We start from the raw sequence: 14,809 nt of genomic DNA on the forward strand, positions 1-14,809 counted from the left end.
TCATTTTTTAGTGCATTTATTTTGTTTAGCTTTTCTTTTTAACTCTCCAACCTCCATTCGTTACCTTTTGCCAGCCAAGGCATGTCAACCTTTTCAGTAAAAAATAGTCATCGCAACGAAATTTTCTCAGCTTGCTTCTAATGCTTCTAAGAGCGAAATATTTCATGGAGAAATTTCTGAGATATCTATTTTTTATTTGTTTTAAATTCCTTTATCATTTATCGCAATATTTTTAATAATAGTTCAGGAAACTTTTCAAATGATGTGTTTTATGTGTTATTACACAACAAAATGTGCAAAATAAGACAAGAAACTAATTTGTACTGTACAAAAAATAAAGCGGCCAGCTCTACTGCGTTGTGTTTACCGCAGAGAGGATTCTGTGGACGATTCATATTTCACAGAATCTACCTACACAGCTGTGCACGCAGGATCTTGAGGAAACCGGAGCATTGAAGTATGCACATTGAAGGGAGTGAAAAATTCATCGAAATAAAGAGGAACGCTTGAGGGTTGGGATATCACCAGAGAAATAAAAAAAAAACTGTTTTCAAACTATAAAGTCTTTCTATTTTTGTGTCATGTACAAAGTATATGCTCGAGATAATAATAGAAAACAAGCGCAATATTACAGCATGCATACACGGCCGTCGATCGACGTTGCTCCTCCTGAAACTATTTGACCGCAACGGGCATCGTTCGACTGCGCCGACGTAATCGGTTACACTTGACGCAGTCGGCCGCAGACACCCAGCACGACTCGTGAAAGCACGCGCCACATTTGCCACACTTGACTATCCGCTTTTGCCAGGGGAAGATTATCTCCTTGCGATCACAGTTTTCACAAAAGAAGCCGTGCGCGATGCAGAGCTAAAATTGTTTTGAAGAGGGAAAAGAACAAGTTGAATTGAGACATTTCGTTAAAATAAAGATTTGTGTTACCTCGCACTCAAAAATGTGCTTCTCGCATTGCTTTATGAACTCGGTTTTCTCCTTCTGGAACGACCCATTACGAACCGCAATAAAGTCAACCATAGACCAACTGTCCAGGTCGTTCGTGAGATGATCCGGGATGTTGCGGAACTGTAGTTTCACCCTGAAATAAGTATCATCTCATAAGTATTGTTAAAAAATACTAAAAAAATCATATCTCACCCTTCGGCGAACCGACAATTAACGATGAAATCCCGGATGTACTTCAAATTGACCCGGATGTTCCGGGCCGCTTGCAGCACCCGCACCTTCACGTACAGTTCCGGGTTGAGATGGTCCAGACTGTACAGTGGACAGGTCGCGATATCGTTGAGCAAATGGTACGCGAAGCTGCTCACCGGATGGAAGGTAAAGTCCCATCGTTCGATAATTTTGGCCGGAATCACTGACATCTGGTCCTTGTGGCACCCGGAGCAGTTGTACTTGCCAAGGTAGTGACAGTACCGGAACTTGTGCGAGTGGGCGGGCGCCACCTTCATGCCACAGCCGGCGCAGCGGAAGTTTTGCTTCGTCAGGTTTTCCCGTCGGCTGCGGGAAAGACGAGTAGTAAGTTAGTTTATTTGATGTAAAAACAAAAAACAATTAGAACATCTCTTATAATGGGAAGAAGTGATAACTGTTTCGTGTGAAATAAAAACTGATTGCTCTTTATCACCTAAACTCCCAAGCTCGAAAAAAAGGGGGAATTTGTATGGAAATTCCCCCTTTTCTTGAGCTTGGGAGTTTAGGTGTTATTGATACGGATAATCGAATCATTATTTTTAATTAAAGAATTTTAAAATCGTAGAATCTTAGAATCTTAAAAAAAATTCATTTTCAAATTTTAGAATTTTATAATCTTAGAATTTTAGAATTTAAGAATTTTAGAACCTTAGAATTTTAGAATTTTAAAATTCTGGAAATTTTCAATTTTGCCTGATATTTTGTAAATCTGGTTGGTTCCGGTCAAAAAGTCCCTGTTTGTCGATGATGGCCTCAAAAATCAAGCATAAAATATTCAACATCAAATCCGCTTACCCAACAATCTTTTGAATTCTGAGCATAAGAAAACACAATCTTGGAGACAACAAGAAAATATTAAAACGGAAACTCAAACACATCATCATGCACACCGTCATACTCACTTTGGCGGCGGACTCTTGTAGGTGAAGATAATCTGCGGCCGCGGCGGCGCCCACTCCCGCGTGCCCCGGATTATCGTATTCAGCGCGCTTCCGTTCAGATCGTCCGGATTAGCAATTTGACCGTTCGGCGGAATCGGCAGAATCTGCTGCGGCGCGTCCTGTTCCGATACCAGCCACAGCAGGTCGCAGGCCGTGGGAAGCTGTTTTTCGTTAAACTTGGAGAGCAAACTCAGGGCGACACCTTCCGCTGAGTAGGACTTGACCTGTTGGCCCTGGTCCAGGCCGCTTTCGCTCGCCTCGACGGCTTCGTCTTCGGCGGATGGGATATGCGGCAGGTTTAGGTTCCGGGGGAAGTGGTCACCCGTGCCGGAACCTCCGGAGCTGCTGTCCGAGAGTGAAGACACGGCGGTCGAGGTTGAGGTCGTGCTCTCCTTGGAGTTTGGGTAGGAAGACCAAAAGCTGGACGCCGATGGTCGCTTTCGGAACGTTCCCCGCGGATCGCTAATCGATTCACCCTCGTTCCACTTGAGCTGCTCGAAGGTCGCAATCAGCGCTTCGGACAAACTAAAGTGAGCATTCTCCCGGTCCAGTTCGGTGTTTGTGCGCGAAAAGTAGACCGTTTTCAAAAACGACGTCAGACTTTGGCCCGGAACAGGGCGTGAGGGCAGTACGTTGAGCATGCTGTCGACGGATTTGTTGCGCAAAGGGTCCATATTTTTGGTGATCTTTTCGCCGCACTGTGGAATGAACTCGTTGAGCAGCGTACGCGGACTTCCCGTGAGAGCCGCCAAACTGAACAGGTCCGAGCGGGAACCTTCGCGCCGTTTCGGGGGTTGAGATTTGTCCCGTTTGAAGCAGCCGACCTGTTGAGACTGCGCGCTGCCTGCGCTGCTGGACGTTTCGGTGTAGATTTTGATGTCCTCGCAGTTGAGGATGTTGATCATTGGTTTTGGCACACTAAAAACAGGAAATATGTTTAAAATAATCAAAATGAAGTGACAATTCACCCACCTGTTATCACTATAGTTAAAACTTGGCACATTTGGTCCAGCTGCCCTGCTACTGGTTGCAGCCGGGTCTGGTAATTTCCCATCAATCCCATCCGGAGGTTTTTTCTTCGTTGCCTGATAATAATCGTTTAGCACAATATTCGGCAAACTTCGAGACATCTTTTTGCTGCTTTTCCTGTCGGCGCGACTGCTTCGAGATTTGGCCAGATGAATCGTCTGGCGTCGTTTAAGGACACAACCCTGCCCTGACGTAGGAACATCCTTTATCAGCAGCAAATTCGGGTGAGATTCGGACCGTTTGATCGTGCCAATCAGGGCGGTTAGGCCTTGATCCACGGCATACAAACTCTGATCGATCTGCGATAGTAGCGTCGGTTGTCCTCGTTCGAGCGCGTTAAAGCAAACCATCATTGCGTCAGCGTACCTTTCTTCGCGCAGGAACGCCGTCGACTCGTAACACTGACCCATGTGTTCCTTATCAGTGATGAGCCAGTTTAAATTCTCCGACAGACAACGTTGCTGTAAACACTGAAACATCCACTGGAGCCCTTTGTCCGCCGTGGCTGCCACACTGGAACCGCCAGTAATCCGTAGCGAAATGGACGGGTTGGAAAACCGAAGCCCCTCGACCACCTTCCACACATCCGGATTATTCTGGAAAAATAAAGTCAATCATCAAATAATTCCTCCCAGAAACGCCCACAAAGCAAAATTTCCCATCCAACCTTTTCGTTGAATATCTTAATCCGGTGCGTAAAGAGCTTCCCGATGCAACGGTGCAGCTGTACCAGCCGTTCCGATGGCAATCCCAGGGTTGCCAGGCTCTGGCCCGGATCCGGATCCTGGTCTTTGAACCGGATGTGACTCCGCAGCTCGTTGATTGTTGTTATCAGCGCTAGCAGCAGCTCTCGGCACTCTAAACTACCGGATAACGAAGCGCTTGTAAGGTCCATGATCTACTACAGCGAATTACACTAATTTCGCACCTAAATGGGTAAAAAACGGCGAATAATTCTTGACTAATATCAGAATCCTCTAAACAACAACACAAAATTAATTTTTTAATGACACTTCGTGGAATTTTATGATTAATCGCACACACCCACACACTTGCACATTGGTGAATGTAAACACATCACGCGCACGCAAACAACCACACGCTAACCAGGGGATCTCAATTTTGAGATGGATGTCGCAAACCGGCTAAAAGTGAAACCACTCAACGTTGAGATGAGCAACTTGATCTCAATTTTGAGATCCAGAAGGCGATCTCAAAATTGAGATGGGTTGGGTAGGGTGAAAATCGCCGGGAATGCGGAAATCGGTTCCGGGAGGACTATTTTTGAAGGAATATAATAAAATAAATGAAAATTGATTTGATTGAAAAGTTTACTCTTTATTTTAAGCGTTTTTTACCATTTTACATTGAAAAATAAGTAAGTCTACTGCCGTGAGGACGGCCCTCCGGAACACGGTCGAGTTGCGGAAACGCGGGCTGCTGCTGGGACGCGCACAAACCACTACCGGGAGGACGACTCTTCGGAACGCGGGCCACTACTGGGACGCGCACACCAGTGCCGGGAGGGTGACTTTCCGGAACGCGGACGAGTTGCCGAAACACGGGCTGGCTGGAAAGCACACAAACCACTGCCGGGAGAACGAGCTGGAAACGGTAGAGAAAAAAAAAAGATAAAAAATAAAATCGTGTGTGGTGGAGAAGTACCGGGGTGCTTGGACCTACGGCATATCCGGTCGACGTGGTCGGAAGAATGTGGTCCGCGTTGGAGATCGGAGCATTCGCTGCTGGAGGTTTGTCCTGGAGCCGGTGTGTAGGTCGGCGCTCCGGTGGTTTTAATTGGACGATGTAGAGGCACTGGTCGAGATCGACGTGGTCGGAGGTCCGTGCGGTTGGCTTAGCATGGGATATCTCGAACCTGGATTTTGTTGCTGCGTTTGCTCCGCGTCGAACGCGAACTCTTTTCGCCACCACCCGCGACGGACGCTTCTTCCGGCGTCTGCAGGATCGGCGTGTTTGTCGCGCTGCTTCGCTTGCCGTTGGCCGACGGCGACTGCATCGGATCGTCCGCGCCCCCTTCGGCGGCCTTGCATGCCCAGTTGATGTACTTGGCCTGCTCCTCATTCAGATACAGGTCGCTTCTGTCCTCGACCACTCTTTTTGGTGGTTGTTTTGGGCGTCTTCGCGTTAGAACTGTTTTGGTCCAGTTCCGTGTTCGATAGCTCATCATCCTTGCTGAGCGCCCGCTTGATCTTGGTGAATTCCTCGATCATCAACGATGCCAGCGCCTTGGCCCCTCGGACGGAGTGCTTAACCTTGGATAGTAGTGCCTTCGACTGGCTGGAGATTTTTCCTTCTTGTCCTCCGCTACTACTGCACCGTCAACTTCCATCTTTTCCTCCAGCAGTTCGTCCTCGTCAGGTTTGTCCAACCCGTTCTGGTGGTTTGCCTCCGCCGGAGAAAGATCATCCTCCTTCTTGTCCTCATCTTTCTTGGAAGAAGAAGTCGTTGTCGCTGATTCTTCCGCTTCCCCCTTTTCGATGGCCTCCAGCCGCTGGAGCAGATCGTCGTTTTCCATGTCAACGTCGTTTGTGGCCGCCAAACTGCCGTCGCCGGTTTTCTTGGTGGTGGTGGCGCTGGCTGTCGTTTTTGAGGGTGACGAGGTGGCGATCTTCTCCAGCAGGTCGTCCTTCTCAATTGGGACAGCTTCCGGAGTGTTGGTGGTCTCCTCGCCACCTCCGCCTTTGAGCGATGCTGCAGACTTGAGTTCTTCAGCAGCCTTCTCCTTTAATACGGCCGGATCCGTCGTTTTCACCGGAACCTGCGAAAATATAACATGATTAGAACTTGATTTTTCCGATTGCGCTCGAGATTTTTCCCGCATCTGCGAGTAGCGGCCAATTCCGCCCGACGAGTACTTACATTGTTGTGGTACTTTGACCAGTCACCAAATGAACAACAGTGCCTAGAAAACCACGCCCCGCTGCCGGATGAGCTGGCCCTAGAAGACGGGTGGACTCGCCGATGGAAGTCGTCGCCACCGCTCGGCAGATGCCGTATTCCTCCAGCTGGTCGATGTTCGATCAGCGTTACCGGGAGCTGCACTCCGTCACTGAAAAAAAAAAACAAGAAGGTTAAGTTCATTGTCCACTCGAACCACCCTTTTCCTTACATCCACGGTTCTCTTCCCGATTTGACCTTCCCCGGGAACTTCCTTGTTGTTTGTACAGGTTTGCACTACTCAGCTGTCAAAACCGAAATGAAAATTTTGCTAAGTCCAAACATTTCGTCACTACAAGAATGCCAAAAAAACAGCTAAGTGTCATCGCAAAATTGAGTTCACATTCTCCAACTCAAAATTGCGAATGTAAACAAAACAAACTGATCGCAAAAATTGAGTTCACTGAAGCGAACTACTTTTTGCGACGTTCATCTCAAAAATTGCGATCGCCTGGTAAGCGTGTAACCAAGCTGCCGGCACACAGTGCCTTCTTGATTGCGTGCAGTCTTCAACTCAACAAATAGTAATCAGAAATGGTTTTAATCGTGTTTTTTTACCGTTGTACATATAAATTTACATAGGGCTTTAGTATCCAAATAGATTTGTTTTGAGTTTGTGACAGCCGGACCCTAAGCTGACAGTTTTCGTGAGTTGCGCGTATTCACCGACAGATGGCCAGTGGGCCTCGTCGGATCCGCCCATTAATTACGCAACTCAAAATTTGCATGGGAAACTTTTTTTTCGTGACGGCTTTCGCGACACGCTCTTTTCAACTGTTCTAGACTTATATTTGGACGTGGCGTATCTGTAAACAAGTTTTTTACAAAAATGATACCAAACTGCTTATTTTGTCGTTTTAAACCGAAACAAGGCAAAAACTATATTTATTTAAACTATTCGCCATTTTCAAAAAATTGGCTAGATAATATCAAAGGCCACCATCTTAGGCCCACAAAAAGAGGTACGCTCAGTTTGTATGGGAGCTGTCAACATGCTCCCGGGCTGGTTTGTGAGTACATAAATGCTTGGAAGCTTAAAAGTTAAATCATTAGAGCACAGACAACAGACGTAGCGGCTAGAACAAAATAATTTGAAAATCTTGTGTAAAAACATGGCTGCTGCATCCTGCTAATCTACTAGCGCCATCTGTTAGCCTATTGCCACTCTCTAAAGCAGCCATGATGGTTTTCTGAGAAGGTGTGTTTGAAAATGCATCACCTAGAAATATATTATTTCAATTTTTCGAAAAAACATGTAAATAGGTAAAGATTACGTTTTTATGCTGTAGTAAATCTACTTAAATAATTAATCAACGCGATTTACGAGCATATGGATGTATTTTTTTCCATTTTATTATCGATATTAAAATAAGAGTCTACCCTGATGCTTTTTTAAACACAGCAACCAAGGCCGCGCTTGAGGCTGTCAAATTCTTGCTGGTTATGTTTATCAACAAAACCAAAAGAGGAGAGCGAAAAGGAGAAGGAGACCTGGTGGAAATCGGGAGGATGGGCAAACGTTTCTTAGAGGAAAAAAGATGGTTCCAGACCAGAAATGAAACAATCCGGAACTGTCGAAGATGGAGAAACAGCACGTTATGACACGACAAAGTGTGAAAGTCATCGGCGCCGTCAGCAAGAGCTACTATCGCGGCCAACCTCGTAAACGTTTTGACCCCGAACGACCGCATTCCGAAGATTATCTCCGGAACCGACAAACTAGCTTCCACGAACACCTCACCCCTCACCTCCAAGACACCAACCTCTTCGACGCCCTCGAAAACCACACCATCTTCTAGTGCCGACACTTCCGGCGAACCCTCGTCGCCATCTCGAATGTTCCCCCCGGCACGTCAGTTTCCCCCACCGGATATCCAGTTCAAGCGTTCCCCTTCCCCTTCCCATCCTTTTCCGCCAGTGCCAAAGCGGTGTCGTATTTGGTCAAGTAAGGATCAGTAGAGATTAAACCGATGGCCTTGTGCGACTTGTGGTTCTTCAAATGTTACCGGGCGACCGTATTTTCCGAGGGAATCTTGATTGGAACGTCGGTCGTTTGCACACCTTCTCCATAACGACGCCGTACACCAATCGGCTATCCGTCGGTGCTAAAATCGGTTCAGGAACCAGATTGGCCACTTTGGTTGCCTCACATTTGTCAAGCAGCTGCAAGCGCGAGAGATTTTGCTGAAATCGGCCGAAATCAACTTTTCATCCAGAACAAACGAACAACAAACAAACGTTGAAAACCGACAAATCTTATGGCGAAACGAAAATGAGAGTAGGCGGAAAGCGATATTTTGACAGCGGGCAATGTGTCAGGGCAAAGCGACTGCAGCGCCACAAACGGATTGCCACAACTAAAAAACCGTTGCAATGATTTACACACACGCAAACCAGGCGGTCTCAATTTTTGAGAAAAATGTCGCAAAATCGAGTTCGTTTAATCGATCTCACTGTTGAGATGAAATTTGTTTTGTTTACATTCTCAATTTTGAGTTGGCGTATTCGAACTCAATTTTGAGAAGGGATTTAGCCGAATTTTGTTTTTGTTCAACTTGGGACTTAGCCGCATTTTTCATTTCATTTTTTTTGTTGACAGCTGAGCAATTCTCTACCAAAACCGGAAATGGATTTTATTTGTATTTTTTGATTTGGCTCAAACTTTGTGGGGGCCTTCCCTATGACCAAAGAAGCCATTTTGCATCATTAGTTTGTCCATATAAATTTCCATACAAATTTGGCAGCTGTTCATACAAAAATGGTACGTAAATATTCGAAAATCTGTATTTTTTGAAGGAATTTTTTGATCAATTTGGTGTCTTCGGCAAAGTTGTAGGTATTGTTAAGGACTATTTAGAAAAAAATAGGTACACGGAAAAAAAAAATTTCCCGATTTTTTTATTAACTTTTTTTTCACAAAAACTCAAATTCCCAAAATACGTATTTTTTGATTTTCGTGATTTTTTTATATGTTTTAGGGTGTCCCCTAAAGGGCCAAACATTGAATATTATGCCCATTTGAAATGTTAGTCTTGATTTAAAAATTTTCAAAATATTTTTTTCGAAAAGATCGGAAAATTTCACGAATGTTTCATGTATTAACATTGAAAATTGAACCATTAGTTGCTGAGATATCGTCATTAGAAAATCGTGGGCTGTTTGGGTGAGACTTGGAAAACTTCAATTTTCGTGTTTCTTTTTCTTTAAGCCGCTGTATCTCAACAACCAGAGGTCCAATCTTCGATGTCTCTTAGACAATTTTATAGCAAATTTTCTGAACTTTTCAAAAAAAATATTTTTAGAGATGGTCACTCATGGTCACTATTTTTAAAAATCGAAAAACTGCAAATATTTCGCTGAAATCAAACTTTCGGTGGCTATATCTTGAAAACGGGGCCCTTTATCAAAAAATCTGTAAAGTACTTTTCGATTGCAAATTCAATTTTGCATAAAAAAATGAGGTCAAAAAAATTTTATGTATGAAATTTCGATTTTTTCCAAAAATCACCAGTTTTTCAAAAAATCATAACTCGGCGGCAGATTTTTTGACCATGTTTCTCTATAGCTCAAAAGTTGCGGATTTTTGTCCCCTAAAACATATAAAAAAATCACGAAAATCAAAAAATACGTATTTTGGGAATTTGAGTTTTTGTGAAAAAAAAGTTAATAAAAAAATCGGGAAATTTTTTTTTTCCGTGTACCTATTTTTTTCTAAATAGTCCTTAACAATACCTACAACTTTGCCGAAGACACCAAATTGATCAAAAAATTCCTTCAAAAGTTACAGATTTTCGAATATTTACGTACCATTTTTGTATGAACAGCTGCCAAATTTGTATGGAAATTTATATGGACAAACTAATGATGCAAAATGGCTTCTTTGGTCATAGGGAAGGCCCCCACAAAGTTTGAGCCAAATAAAAAAATACAAAAAATAAAAATGGTCGAAATCGGCCGGTTTTGTAGAGAATTGCTCAGCTGCGGAGTTGATCGCAGGGCAAATTAAACGTCCTCAGGGAAGAATTCCAAAAAAAGGTGTGAAGGTAAACAGAAATAGTAACCTGGAAGCGGTTCCGTAAGCCAAATTAACGGAACAGGTTCGTGGTTCTGAAGAGTAGAGGAACAATCTTTTCCGCTAATTCGGTCGGTGGAACCGCCCCCAAGCCCAATTTTCTGTTGTTTTCCCCGCGTTACGACTTGGAAGCGGACAAAAGAAAAATCGGTTCCGGCGTTCAAAAACACTTCTTCTTAGCTGGTCCGTTGGTGAAACCAAGGGGGAATTGTTTTTGATTCCTGTCCAGCTTGACAACATCAAGCGAAGTGACTGCCGGAAAAAACGGATTTGTTGACATAACCCTAATTTATGTAATACGGTAATACTTAACCGATTTTACTATTTTCAGGTTCTAGGACGGATCCGGAATCATCAAGACGGAAGATTCTTTAGTCATCAGCTGATCAAGGAAAAGTTATCCTGGTCCTTGGTGCGACAATCGTGTACCGTAGATGGCCACGTTCCAAAAGTCCCCTTATGTCCCGGCATCGTAGAATAGAGCCTCCGGTGGCCGTACGCATGGTGACAGCAGGGAAGTCGGACCTACGAAAATAATCAAGCTGGCTCTTTCCTTGAGCAGCTCGTCCAGCGGCTGGCGAAGTGTACGCAGCAGAGTCGGGACGTCGTGAGGCGGGGGCATGTTGACGATGTCCTTCACTTTGTCCGTATCCAGTAGCTGGCCCTGGTAGTTGACCTGGCCCATGAAGCCGCTCTAAGACACGTTACAGATTTTCCTTGTGCTCCTCGGCAGTGAGACCGCCGACCAGGATATTTTCGAGATACAGAGCTGTGAACGGAACCTCACCCAGCATGGTGCCCATGATCTGCCAGCACGCACCGGGGGCGCTTTTGACACCGGGAAAAGTCGGTCGTAGCGGTAGAGTCCCAGATGTCCTCCGAAAGAGGAGGCGAGTAGTTTTTGGACTCGAGCGCGTTGTTCAAACCGGTTGAGTAGTCTGCACAGATGCGATTGGAACGATCGGGCTTGTGGACCACCACAATGGGAGCGGTCCAGTCCGAATAGCCTGCCAACAAATCTGCCGGTTGTTCCTGGATAACGACTTGCTCTCACAGAAGCACCTTCAGCCGTAGCGCCTCCTGCACCGCTTCGGAAAGCGATACAAACTCGGCCTCAGCGGTTGATAGCGACACACAGCTCTGCTTCCTGCACGCCCAGCTCACCGTTCCGCCGTTGACCCTGAACACGAACCCGCTGTTGGATTTTCTGTCCTCATGGTTCTCCGCCCAGTCGGCGTAGCAGAATCCAACGATCCCGCTGTCGGTTCCGTCCTAACTCAGTCGCAATCGATAATCTTCGGTTCCTTTCAGATACCGCGGGTCGCTTCAGCTCGTTCCAGTCGGCCTGCTGGACTTGCGACTCAAGATAGACATCGACGCCGAGATGTCCGGCCTCGTGTTGACGGCAATGTACAGCAGTTTCCGAACGAACTGTTTCCCGGATCCAGGGGAACGGTAGACTGCGCGTCCGCAAGTCCGCTGGACTCGACGACCTCTCCGACGTATTTCCGTTGGCTCAGGAAGTAGTCACCTTGAGCGTTCTTCTCGATCTTCATGCCGAGATAGTTCTGGATGTCTCCCAGAACGCTCGTAGAGTCGAGCAGACCTGCGGACGCGAAGGGGTCCACTGTTCTTCTGGATCCGGGGTACATCAAGCGCGAGTCGGAGGAGGAGCCTCTTCGGACAACAAGCAGTATCAGACGTTGGTTGGGAAGCTGCTGTACATTGCAATCAACACGAGGCCGGACATCTCGGCGGCGGTGTCCATATTAAGCCGCAAGACCAGCAGGCCAACGCAGGACGAGTGGAACGAGCTGAAGCGGGTCGTGAGGCACCTACATGAAAGGAAGGAAAGATATGCCGCAGGTCCAAACGCCCCCGGTGCACCTTCACAAGCGTTTCGTCCTTGTTAATATTATAAAATTTGTGAAATTGCGTGAATTTGTAGTTTGAATATTGTACAGGTAAGCGATGGGCAAGTTTATATCAGTTTTCCTTCTAAGAAATAAGTTCAAAAAATAGTTTCTTGGGCAGCAAAGATTGATTTAAATATTATTTTTTAAAGTCAGGTTAGGTTTAGATTTTATGTCCACTTTTTCCTCTACCGTTTCCAGCTCGTTCTCCCGACAGTCAGTGGTTTGTGCCGTTTGTGCGTATCCTAGGGAGCCTATGTTTCGGCAACTCGTCCGCGTTCCGGAAGGTCAACCTCCCGGCAGTGGTTAGTGCACGTCTCAACAGCAGCCCGTGTTCCGGAGAGTTGTGGCCGATACGCTGACCCGTCTGGCCCAGGAACGCAATACGTGCATTCTAATGACGGAACTGCAAAAGGAACTAAAAAAAAAGATACACTCGCTCGGTGGCGAACTGGAACTGCCCGTAACGCGGGAACAGCAAGCTCTTGAGGACAACCGCTTCCTGTCGGATCGGATCTACGACCTGCAGAAAGAAAACGCCTCCATCGAGTGCGAGCTGAAAGCCGTTCAGAACCGGTACCACTTGTAAGTGCACGCCTACCAGGAAACGCAAAAGTCCCGAGTGCTGGACAAGTCCACGTCGATCGATTTGAACGAGTTCTGCAGAACTTTTGGGCCTCCAACGCTGGTCAACAACATTGGAGGGACCAACCGACGGACAGAAAGCTCGCTTCGACATGAACAACTTGCTGCCGATACCGATACTGGACGCGGTCGTGTCTAACATGCTCGATCTGGAGCGCATGGTTCTGCATGCCAACGTGCCAACGTCGATTCCGAAGTGGAATCTCACCTCCTGGAAACGGTCGTCGAGCGGTTCCACGCGTTGATCAGTCAAATCCCACCGTTCAACGTGAACGCTGGACAATTGCGTGGTGATCGTGTGCCAACTTTACACGTTCGCGATCTTCACGAACAAGCTGATCTACGACGTGATCGCACAACTGTTCCGCTACACTTCCGCAAGATCCTCAAGGGCGTGATCACCAGCGGCAAATACAACTCAACATTGGCTGGACGATCTGCTGAACGTGGAAGAGCGCGGCAAGTGGTGGCTTGTGGGTCCCGCTTGGATGAACGATACCGGAGCGGGAAAGCGAGGAGGAGCGAAACAGAACGGTGCCCTGGGAGAGGAAGGATTCAGCAAGCATCTGCTCGAACTAGCCCTTGTGTCCACTTGGTATGATGCAATCCCGTAACCAGGGATGAGAACGTTGAAGTTGCTAAAAAAATCAAATAAACGAAATTTTATATTTTGCAGACAACGTAAACAACCAAACGGAAGATCTGGCCCACATCCAGCGGGAGGTTAAAGAGATAGTATTTTAACGGCGTCTTCAGGATCAGTCGCAGAACGTGGAGAAGTTGAAGGAGTAGATAACGGACCAGGAGGAGCTATTTGTGAGCACGAGGAGGGGGTCAATTACGACCGAAATTCGCAGGAGATTGAGACCAACAAGACACCATCGCTGCAGTAGCAGCAAGGTGCTCCGAGACAAACCCCGGCTTAGCCGCTTGTGGAACTGTACCGCTGGCAGGTCCACCACTGCGGTTTCGTCAGCTGGTCAAACGGCTCACAATCCAGGGCAGCTAAGTCGTCCTAACGTTCCGCCTCAGCATGCGTCGAACTCCAGAACCTGGGCTATCCGTCGCAACGCGGGTCGTACCATAAGCATGGACACTATCCAAGTTATCCGCCGCCGGATCAGTCGTATCAAGATAAGAAAGTTATAATTTAACAACTTTATACAGTTCTTCTCTTAGCATTGTGCTCTTTCAGGTCAACAAGGATATCCGCCGTATGGTCCACCAAACCCGTCCCTCTCTATACCCCAACGACGGTCCTCCACAAGGCCCACAAGGTGGTCCCCAGCAGGGCAGCTGTCAGCAAGGGCCAACGGACGCTCCCACATCACAGCTCCTTTACAGTCCACCTAGCCAATATCCTTCGCAGTCTGCCAGCGGCCCTCCGATGCTGCACGCCTGGCCACCGCCGAAGCAACAAAATCCAGGTTCGGGATATTCCACGCTAAGCCAACCCCACGGACCTCCGACCACGTCGTTCCCGACGAGTGCCTCGACATCGCCAGCAAGCGCTCTCTCAACTCAAACCACCGGAACGCCGACCTACACACCGGCTCCAGGACAAACCTCTTCTCCAAGTCCAGCAGCGGCCCGCGTTCCGAAGAGTCGTCATCCCGGCAATGGTTTGTGCGCGTCCCAGCAGCATCCCGCGTTTCCGCAACTCGACCGTGTTCCGGAAGGCCATCCTCTCGGCAGTAAACTTGCTTATTTTTTCATGTAAAATGGAACAAAAACGCTTAAAATAAAAAGTAAACTTTTCAATCTAATCAATTTTCATTTATTTCACTTTATTCGATTAGAAATAGCCCCCCCGGAACCGATTTCCGCATTCCCGGTGATTTTCACCCTACCCAAACCATCTCAATTTTGAGATCGCCTTCTGGATCTCAAAATTGAGATCAAGTTGCTCATCTCAACGTTGAGTGGTTTCACTTTTAGCCGGTTTGCGACATCCATCTCAAAATTGAGATCGCCTGGTTAGCGTGCAAGGTAAGAATCGAGCCCAAACGTCTGTTGTCTGTGATTAGAGTTCACTC

At 46.8% G+C, this 14,809-nt stretch overlaps 2 protein-coding genes across 3 annotated transcripts; both read right to left on the reverse strand.

Moving 5' to 3' along the window:
* Nucleotides 1-553: 553 nt before the first annotated feature.
* LOC120424154 (run domain Beclin-1-interacting and cysteine-rich domain-containing protein-like) lies at nucleotides 554-4,233 on the reverse strand. The gene is made up of 6 exons (XM_039588202.2): nucleotides 3,853-4,233; nucleotides 3,129-3,781; nucleotides 2,118-3,074; nucleotides 1,156-1,521; nucleotides 943-1,096; nucleotides 554-870 (listed from the first exon to the last, which is right to left on the reverse strand). The coding sequence occupies exons 1-6, from the start codon at nucleotides 4,078-4,080 to the stop codon at nucleotides 676-678; spliced, it is 2,553 nt and encodes an 850-aa protein (XP_039444136.1). The 5' UTR covers nucleotides 4,081-4,233; the 3' UTR covers nucleotides 554-675.
* Nucleotides 4,234-4,287: 54 nt separating this feature from the next.
* On the reverse strand, nucleotides 4,288-6,420 carry LOC120424155 (uncharacterized). Of its 2 annotated transcripts, none has more exons than XM_039588203.2 (3): nucleotides 6,066-6,420; nucleotides 4,869-5,964; nucleotides 4,288-4,790 (listed from the first exon to the last, which is right to left on the reverse strand). In XM_039588203.2, the coding sequence occupies exons 1-2, from the start codon at nucleotides 6,285-6,287 to the stop codon at nucleotides 5,416-5,418; spliced, it is 771 nt and encodes a 256-aa protein (XP_039444137.1). In that variant the 5' UTR covers nucleotides 6,288-6,420; the 3' UTR covers nucleotides 4,288-4,790; nucleotides 4,869-5,415. The 2 variants fall into 2 exon arrangements, with proteins under 2 accessions (XP_039444137.1, XP_039444138.1); XM_039588204.2 differs by having other exon boundaries at nucleotides 4,865-5,964.
* Between the last annotated feature and the right edge of the window lie 8,389 nt (nucleotides 6,421-14,809).

The sequence above is a fragment of the Culex pipiens genome, chromosome 1 (genome assembly GCF_016801865.2).
Source record: "Culex pipiens pallens isolate TS chromosome 1, TS_CPP_V2, whole genome shotgun sequence".
In the NCBI taxonomy this organism is placed as follows: Eukaryota; Metazoa; Arthropoda; class Insecta; order Diptera; family Culicidae; genus Culex; species Culex pipiens.